Source organism: Engraulis encrasicolus, unplaced genomic scaffold (assembly GCF_034702125.1).
Source record: "Engraulis encrasicolus isolate BLACKSEA-1 unplaced genomic scaffold, IST_EnEncr_1.0 scaffold_351_np1212, whole genome shotgun sequence".
NCBI classification, from domain to species: Eukaryota; Metazoa; Chordata; class Actinopteri; order Clupeiformes; family Engraulidae; genus Engraulis; species Engraulis encrasicolus.
In genome coordinates this window covers 33,029-42,867 of record NW_026945645.1, presented here as the reverse complement: position 1 = coordinate 42,867, position 9,839 = coordinate 33,029, and the positions used below count along the sequence as shown (strand labels likewise).

Sequence of the window (9,839 nt, the reverse complement as noted above, 5' to 3'; positions counted from 1 at the left end):
CATGCCATCCAGGCCAGCTTCACTTTGGCTCAACTTTACTTCATTGACTGGCAACTCAGTGGGTGTACTCAGTGCTGAATGAATGCACAGGCTAGATATGGCTACAGCCTAGGGCCCCCACCTGCCAGGGGCCCCCACAGGCTAGATATGGCTACAGCCTAGGGCCCCCACCTGCCAGGGGCCCCCACAGGCTAGATATGGCTACAGCCTAGGGGTCCCACCCGCCTGAGGGCCCCTGGTTGGACAAAAGTGAAAAATTGCAATGATAGGATAGGATGCAATGCGAAACAAATCACAGTTGGTAGACATGTTATCCAGAATTCCTAGCTCGTAATTATGACACTGTGTATATGAATTTGTCACGAAATTTGCCTTCCAGGGGGCCCCACAGTCACCTGTAGCCTAGGGGCCCCAGACCATCTTAATCTGGCCCTGGGTGTCCTCTTCGCTTTTTGCCTTACCAAAGACTGGGGCCAAGAGCACTTGGAGTTGGGATTGTAAACAAACAATCGCAGAATAACCCCCACCCACCCCACCCCCCACATCTTTTTTGTAATGACCTTAATTTTCCCCCGAAAAGCTTACAAGTATGATGGAGTGATAAAGCCGGCAAAAAAGCATTTCAGAAGTGCACCATATTTATTACATTACATTACACTTAGCTGACGCTTTCATTTTATTCAATGCGACTTACAGTTATTATTTTTCAGGGTATTGGTTACAGTCCCTGGAGCAATGTGGTTAGATGCGTTGCTCAAGGGCACTTCAGCCATGGATAGAGATGTAGGGAGAGGTCACGTGGGATTCGAACCTGCAACCCCTAGATTAAAAGTCTAACTCTCTAACCACTAGGCCACGGCTTTCCAGTTACTAAAACTACGGTAGCTCTGCCCGGGTTAAAGTATACAACAAGATGGAGACATTTTTTAAACCCCTGTAAAGCTTACGAAAGATAAAGCATTTCAGAGGCGAATGATCATCGCAACATTATTCCTAAAACCTCTGTCTGAGTTAAAGTCTACAACAAGGCCATTGTTGCATCAGCTATTGCAGTGGTTGCATGATGTTTCTCTCTAATCTATACAGTAATGACTCTTACTGCTGATATGTGCTAATGCTATTCTTTTGAACACTGCAGGAGGTGGAACAACAGTGTGGGCTGCACTTCGGCGGAAAACAGCAACCTGGTAAGAGGGGTCTCTCCTCAAGATGTGTGGGTATGTGTATGCTTTAATGTTAGCCCTTACTCTGTGTGTGTGTGTGTGTGTGTGTGTGTGTGTGTGTGTGTGTGTGTGTGTGTGTGTGTGGGGAGCAAACTCTTTGTTTGACGTGCGAGGAAGGAGAAGGTGATCGTGATCATGAGAGTATAATCTAGCACATCACAAAAATACACACACACACACACACACACACACACACACACACACACACACACACACACACACACACACACACACACACACACACACACACACACGTACACACACTTTTCTCGATATTACAGTTAATATGTTGTCTTCTCACGATTCTCCATCTGATGAATGGATTGAATGTTTTGACTATTCACAGTTTACCAGGTGTCCCAACTTCACCAGAGTTGTGCCCCAAAGATTATTTACTGTTGAAGGCAAAATTAATCTATCACATTCAGATTTTTTAAACTGCAAAAACAAGAGTGGAATTTTTTTGGGGGGTATGGCAACAACGCGGATTCGATGAACATGTCTTGTAATCAAAATACAGATGATTGTTAATAAATGTCTTTAGCCAGTCACTAGCAATGAGTAAAACAAGGTTTTGTGTAATCCTTCATATTCTATGAGAAATTGTTACGAAAGCATATATTCTGCCGGGGTATGTAAACATTGCATTACATTTGACTTAGTTGACGCTTTCATTTGTTCAAAGCGACTTACAACTATTATTTTTCAGGGTATTGGTTACAGTCCCTGGAGCAATGCGGTGCCTTGCTCAAGGGCACTTCAGCCATGGATGGAGATGTAGGGAGAGGTCAGGGGGGATTCGAAGCAGCAACCCCTAGATTGAAAGACCAACTCTCTAACCACTAGGCCACACATATGAGCACAACTCTGTGTATAAACTAGGAGCAACATTTCTGGTTGAAGTGGACTTTTCTCTCTTTTCGTAAAGATATTGTTTGGGCTTTTTATGCCTTTATTGTGACAGGACAGTTACAGAGGGACATGAAATGAGCGGTGAGAGAGAGAGAGAGAGACGGGGAAGGTTCGGCAAATGACCTGGGGCCAGAATTGGTGTAGCAGTCGAGTGCCCAGCCAATTGAGCCACAGCGTGGGCCAGACTCTTCTTTTATCTGGTCACATGTTTGTCCTGTTTCCAGGTCAGACGTTTGGATGTGCAGGATTTAACCTCTTACTTGGACATTCTCTCACTGACAGCATGGATTACTGTTTCTCAGCCTCTCTGAGCTGTACAAGTGGCTTTCATTTTCCGATTTCCATTTGCAATGTTTCTTCAGATGACCAAAAGCCACCTCTTTGTTAACACTTCTAACAAAAACATTTAATGACTCCATAAGAAAACTTCTCCTATTTTACCCCAGTGTGCAAATATGCTGAAATGGGTCAAGGGAAGAGCTGTGTTTTTATAGGGGACACACGTCAGTTCTGCTTTGATTTAGTTGGTGGAAGTTACATTTTAACATCATCCAAGCAGTTAGTTGGAGGAAGCTACTTACACATATTACAGTAACGTCATCCAGGCAGCTGATGAGGTGAAATGTGGAGCTTGTGGGTGTAGACTGCGCTGAGTGTAGTGTAGTCTGGCAGGTGGCAGGTTCAAGTCCCGAGTGGTGAATGAGCTCAGATCACCTCAGTTACACCAAATCATCATACTTCCTCCCTGCCTGGTCCATGTCTAGCCCACCCCTCACCTCAGTTACACCAAATCATTATACTGTACCACCTCCTGCCTGGTCCATGTCTACCCACCCACCCTACCCCTCGCTTGTCTTACTGTATTGTGCATATATAATCTACAGTTGGGTTGACAGGTCTGCTATTTTGAGTATGTAGGCCTACATATCCCTCATACTTTGTATTTGACAAATAAATATCATCATTATCATCATCATTACCATCATGTAGGCCTATAAGAAAAGCTAGGAAATGTTATGTAAAACTAAATCAAATATGATAGCACATCACAGGTAACTATGAATGAACTAATGCACCCTAATGGCAATGTAATGTGGGGGCTTATAGTGTATTTGCTATACAAACCAATGCAGTCTAATGGAATAATGGTTTTGGGCAGGGGTGTCTAACTCATTTTGGTCCGGGGGCCGCATACAACCCATGTGGACCTCAAGTGGGCCGCATTAGTAACATCATCGCAAAAAAAACGTAAAGCAGAGGATTAGTGTTCAGTACTATCATGTTTTAAGTGTGTTGAATATGTAGAAAGCAATGCATACTGATAATCCTATGCAAAATTTCCTTGACTTCATTCATTAATTGCCAACCGTCAATGAATTAAATATGGGACAGTTCATTTTGGCAGGGGGTCTGGGGGTTTTCCCCCAGAAAATTTTGTATTTCTTAGATGTAATTTCCTGCATTTTCACGCATTCTAACATCCCGTTTCCAGTTTCAGCTTAATAGGAACCAATACAAATCCAATTATATTTATTATTTAATTACAACCAATACCAATACAATACGAATAAGAAGTATTAACATTTTATCTCTATATATGAGGTCTATAATATATGAGCTTTATCAAATGCCTGTTACAGTACAAATTCACCATTTATAATAGAAGTGTGATGTGCACTTTACTACATATATAGGCCTACAGTATAACAGAGGGACCATTGGGTTAATGTCATGCAGGTCTCGATTTTGCCCCGAGGGGCGTAATTGCGCATTTCGGTTATTTCATAAATCATAAATTTAATTTTTTTTTTTTTTTACATCCGGGCCGGATGGAACCCGTATGTTTGACACCCCTGGTATAATGTTAAAGGTGCACTGTGTAGGATGGTGGCCAGAGTAGGTATTGCAATATGCAGATCATTGAAAATGTGCTCTCTACTGCCAAATTTAATCTTTTCATGAATATTTAGTAAATACTGAACTAATATTTACTGGTATGACAAAAAGTACCATGAGTTTTCCAGCTAAAAAGTTATAATTCTGGAAATTCAAAATGGCGGACCATGGAGGAGATCCCCCTTTTCATGTAGCTATGAAAAGTACAATTTCCCCAGTCTAAATGAATACTTATATTATGATGGTGGTAAGTATTCATGAAAAAGGTAACATTTTTGAATGGGCAGCATGAATTCTGGCAATAAACTACTACAAATACAGTATTACACTGTTTATTGCAGCTTTAATACTATGGGTAACCGTGTGCATTACGTAACTCAGCCAGTTGAGATCAGTGTGGCCACGTCATTACACACAGTCAGCACCACAACACCATCTGTGTCATCTGTCCATTTGCCCAACATTGTACCAAGATCCAGACTTGTGACCCAAAGGCATTTTTGAGACAAAGTCGGCCAAATAGAGCTTGGCATGTTGCACATTTGAATTCGGTACACCCGAATTGACACAAAAAAAAAACTGTTTGGCAGCTTCAGAAATGCTGTTAACTCCTTAAATTTTTGGTAGGCCTACTACTAGTATAACATGAAGAAAATTGATGGAACCAAATCAGAAACATTAAATGAATCAAGTTATTTATTGAGCAGAAATCACATGGTTACATACAGAAAGAAATAAAACTAAGAGTGCTGAGAAATCATCCAATTTGAAGTAAAAGAAAAATACAGAGAAACATTTATACAACATAATCAAGCTCTCTGGATCTTGATCCAATGTCTTCTAAAGTGGAAATAACCCACCACAACCCCACAAGAGTTTGCCTAGAATTGAATTCAAACAAAATTTGATCTTGACACTGATTATGAAATTGTTACTGAGATATTGAATAGTAACAAAGAACAAGATGAAATCCAAGCATTAAGTAATTGGTACAATGCAAGATATATCCCCACAATTGGTAAAGGTGATACAAATGTAAAAAAATTTTTTTTAAAAAACATTCAATTAAACAGACATTTTAAAAAAAAGGGTGACAAAGGATTAGAAGTGACACAATGCAATTTTTGAAGCAAAATCAAACCACATGATCGAACCAACACCTACCACCTCAATAAAATATCAAATACATCTCATAACTATAAAAAAGGGGAAAATCCAGGCAACTCTAGGTGAAAAAGAGGAAGTCCATTAAAACGCCTTTATTGTCGTAGGGCTAAAACATGATTAAAAAAGCCAACATGTTTCGACCGCAGTGGTCTTCATCAGGGCTTTGTTGCACCTGTTCCCCTGAAGTTGCCTGGATTTCCCCCTTTTTTAAATTGAACTGATCCCCTTCACCCAACAAATAAGAAGATACTGTGACTTTTTGAGCTACCAGCCATTTTGTGTTTTACATCTCATAATTAATTACTACATTTTTGATACAACTTTACAATATATTTCATAGTTGGCTTAGGAAAGATTCTCAATGTCAGTAAATGTATGCTTTCACCTTCAGTAAACGTAGCCAGAGAGATGTTGCTGCTACTTCAAAATACAGAGAAGAGGGACCCACTTTATCATAGACGTTAGTTTACATTTTGATTCCTCTTTTAAATTGAAAACAAATTCTGAAGAAATGCAAACAAAGCGAAATACAAGCCATAATACACCCTACATTTGGCAAACAAAAAACATAATTATTTAAAGATATCCAGAAAATCATTATATGCGGCCTTGGCTTTTGATCTCATCATTTGGAGTAATGATGTCTCTTTTCCATTGAGAGCAATTTTCTCTGCCATTTTCTGCACGAGAACAGCTCCTTCTCTCACCTCCTTTAAATCTTTCATGCGCTGCAGATATACATGTCTGGCCTACTGTTCCTCTGACTGTATCATAAGGTCAATGTAGTCTGGAGTAGCTAAAGGATCTGGACGAAGTGCAATCTCTTTCAGACGCTTCAGAGAGGTAGTTACAATTTCCATCATTTCTAAAACCTTTCCTTGCACTTGGCAACGTTCTTCTTCCAGCTTTGTCACAATTTGCTCTTGGTTCATCTTCTCCCCCATTGCTTTCGCATATTTACTCTTCAGCTCTTGATAAGTCTTCTTCTCTGTCACACGTTTGATGTCCCATCTGTAGGTCATGTTGTGATGAACACTCCACACACATTTTCCTGGACACACTGTGCAGCTTCCATTTAGCATTGCAGAACAGCCAGCTTTATCCGCATCATTTGGTATATAGCAAGGGTAGTGGCAGGTAAAGTTGCATCCATGGCAGTTGGTGATGAAAGTTCCTGGTGGAATATTAATCCTCTCAGGTTTTTCAACCTCTACTTCATATTCAAAGTCCTTGTTCTCTTCAATTTCAGTCTTGTGTCTGTCCAGTACAGCTTGTGTGCTACGTATTTCCTCCATGTTTGACAACCCCTGTCTGATGAGTGGCTGCAGTCCCTCAACTGTTGCCTCCAGCCGTTTGCGTTCTTCGAGAACTTCTTTTGTCAGGGTTAGACTCTGGGTTTCCATCTGAGCTAACGTAGTGAAGAATTTGCCCATGCTGGTCTTCCCCATTTTCCAGAACATGTAATCAAAGTCTCCATCATTACTACTGCCTCCGGAGTTGTTGACAAAGAGCACAGAGTTGTTAAATTCAAAATGGACTGGAGACCCATCTGATTGTGTGGCACATGCAATGTTGGCCTCTTTGATGGCATCCAGTACTGGAGGACGATTGCCATCAGCAAAGGTGACCAGAGTGATGATGTTGTTGGCAATGTTCTTCCCAAACACAGAGAGGATTGCCTCAAATATGTACTTCTGTGTGTGTGTCAGACGCGCTAAAGCAGCCTGCATGACAAAGCACACTGCATCAATTGAATCAAGGCCATCGTTATGTGAGAAAAACTCTGCAATTCTTCCTGTAATTTTCTTGTCTTGTTTGATTCCTCTGGTGTCCCCAAACCCCGGAGTGTCAATGATTGTGAGTGAATATGGAACTTGGAATTTATCTGAGGGGTGAATCTGATAGGCTGTCACCTCTGAGGTCTGACTGTGTGCTTGTGATTTGTTGGTCTCTTCGTCTATCAGTTTAAATCTCCAGTTGTCCTCCCAATCAACTCCAAGTAGGTAGTTGATCATGCCGTTAATGAGGGTTGTTTTGCCAGATCCAGTGGCACCAACAAGCATGATGGTTTTGTTTGTAGGGTTATGGGATGATGCATGTCCGAACACCCTCTTGTTGAACTGACCTGATGAAGCATTTGTCATTTTTAGCAGATATGCTTTTGGGGTACCTGAGAGGGGAATGAACCTCTTCATGTCCAGTAATTCTTTCTTGGTTTTAGCCTTTATCTCTCCACCAGGTTTGCTCTCTTCTTTACCAGCACCTGTGCACATCCTGATGGAGTAGGTGGTATTTGGTTTCAGTTTCCTCAGGGTGAATGTGTACATTTCTGTTTTGGTTTCTTTTCTTTGCCAGTGACTGCCATTGTCTTCCTTATACGCTACGATGTACTGCTTTACAGGTTCACAATGTTTTGGGTTTGACCAGGTCAAAGTGATGGAGTTTGCCTTCTCTTCTTTCACTTTCAAATCGGTGGGTGGGCTAGTAGTAGGTTTAGCAGTCACAACAGTAATGGCATCACTGCTGACAGAATACCCAAGTTTACCCACAGCTGTGGCTCTGATCTCATATTTAGTGTCTGGCTTCAGTCCTGACAGAGTTATCGTTTGCACATTCTTCTGCAAAGGGAGAGTTTTCCATTCAGTCTCCCTTTTCCTTTTGAACTCTGCTCGATACTCTACAGTGGCAGAGTCTGGCTCCGATATCCGAACTGTTAATCCATCACATGATACATCAGAGGTGGTTGGAGTGGCAGGCTTGGCTGGAGGAATGAAGGGGACAGGCTCACTCCCATGTTCATATATGAATATGCAGGCTCCAGGGTAACGCTCGTCATATTTTGATGCAACGATGAATTTGGTGTCATCACTGTTGGCCAGCTTCTTCAACTCCTCAAACAGCTGAAGCTGTCTCCTCATGCTTTGTCTGGTATCAGCAGAGAGCCACTCTGTGGTCCTATTCTCTAGAACATCAGAATCTGGACTTGCACTCATCATTCCAGCAGTAAGGAAGTTGGATTGTTTTACGAGGCTGCTGTCAGGCTGGTCTAGAGAGGTAAATGAGAAGCTCACAATATTTCTGATGCTTGAATTAGATAAAAGATCATCCAATTTTTCATCCAGATTAACACCTAGTTTCTCCATCTGCTTGAGGAAGGACCTAATTGTGTCGGATTCTTTTCCCTTCTGGGTTAGCCATTGATCCAGATCTCCACTGTTGAAAGGAGATCTCTCATGTGTCTTAAGGATGTCTTCAAGTGCATTCTCCTCTTGACCACCCCCTCGGATAGAGGGGAGCACTGACCCGAGCTTCTGCATGAACTCTAATTTGTAGTGACGGCAGTTTTGCATGAAAGTCTGAAGCTTCTTCTCCATGGCAGGGAATGTTGTTGCTGATGAGTCATTCAGCAGGTCATTGCATCTCATCTCCGTCTTGTTTAAAAGCTCTATGACTTCTGAGGACTGTGTGATGAGTCTGTTGCTGATGTCTCTTTGTAGTTTTGCAGCTTTTGAGTCCAGCTTCACCAGAGGGTACAGCCACACCTTGACTGGAACAGCATCCTCTCCATTCTCTCTAAGCTTTTTTGGCAGTTGTCCGTAAACCTGCACAGCCTCAATGAATGTTGACGGGTTGCTGGGTAGGTGAAAGTCTCCATGGAAGGTGCAATTAAATTGTTCCACTGCTGATTTCTCTTTTTCATCAATGTTAAAAGGTGCCTCTGCCTTTTTCATTAGAAATGTCAGCTTATCCATCATGATTTTGGCCTCCCCCTCAACTTGTTTCTTGTCTTCGTCATAGGACGATTGTCTGTCGAACACAAAGTAAGCGCTAGCCCCATATAAGATGGCAGTGACAACATGTGTGGCTGTATCTTCTTCAAAAACATTCGGATGGGATACTTGTCCGCGACCAAGGTGAGCCATTGTTAGTTGTTCATGTTTTATTGTTGTTTTGTACTGGAGAGTGAGCCGCTGTTGTTTATGAGATTTCTTTGTGTCTTGGAAGTATTTAGCTGATCCTGCCACGTTCACTAGTCCTCCAAGGAGACTTAGTTTCAGAGAACCAGATACATTCAATGAATTTGACTTCTCATCAATTGAGTCTGATGCCGTGATATTGAATTCTGAATTGGGTTGCTGGGTTTCATCAATATTCTTCTGCAGCTCATCATGATTCCACAATGTTATACCTTTAAAAAAACAATCAAAATAAGGATATTAAAACATCCAGTAAAATATTATATGCAAGCCTTGAATGTAGTAATCTTTAATCCTTCTGACCTTACCTGGAATAAGAACATCTGTACGACAGTCATACAGCATTCCAAGGCGGAATGGTCTTCCCAAGGCAGCAGTCTCAATCGGATCAGATGACGCCATGTTTTGTGTCAAAATGTCTACAAGAAGAACAGTGATCTGCAAAGGTTAAATACATGGCAAAAAGAGATGTCTAGGTAAGTAATGTAAGTAACGTTCCTTGTAGTTATTTTGTACAGATTTTATGTTGCTGCACAAGGATTTTTGGACACACTCAGGCCCAGTTTACACATACATTACATTACACAGTTATTATGTGTACAGGGTATTGGTTACAATCCCTGGAGCAGTATGGGATTAGGTGCCTAATTACTAACCCAATAGT

At 41.4% G+C, this 9,839-nt stretch overlaps 1 protein-coding gene across 1 annotated transcript; it reads right to left on the bottom strand.

Annotated features, from left to right (window-relative positions):
- Positions 1-5,947: 5,947 nt before the first annotated feature.
- LOC134443683 (uncharacterized) lies at positions 5,948-9,520 on the bottom strand. The gene is made up of 2 exons (XM_063193330.1): positions 9,484-9,520; positions 5,948-9,387 (listed from the first exon to the last, which is right to left on the bottom strand). The coding sequence occupies exons 1-2, from the start codon at positions 9,518-9,520 to the stop codon at positions 5,948-5,950; spliced, it is 3,477 nt and encodes a 1,158-aa protein (XP_063049400.1).
- Between the last annotated feature and the right edge of the window lie 319 nt (positions 9,521-9,839).

Coding starts and splice junctions, on each gene's coding strand:
- LOC134443683 (XM_063193330.1), bottom strand. CDS start 9,520: ATGCTGTATGACTGTCGTACAGATGTTCTTATTCCAG. Junction 9,388..9,483: donor TACAGATGTTCTTATTCCAG/GTAAGGTCAGAA, acceptor GTTTTTTTAAAG/GTATAACATTGTGGAATCAT.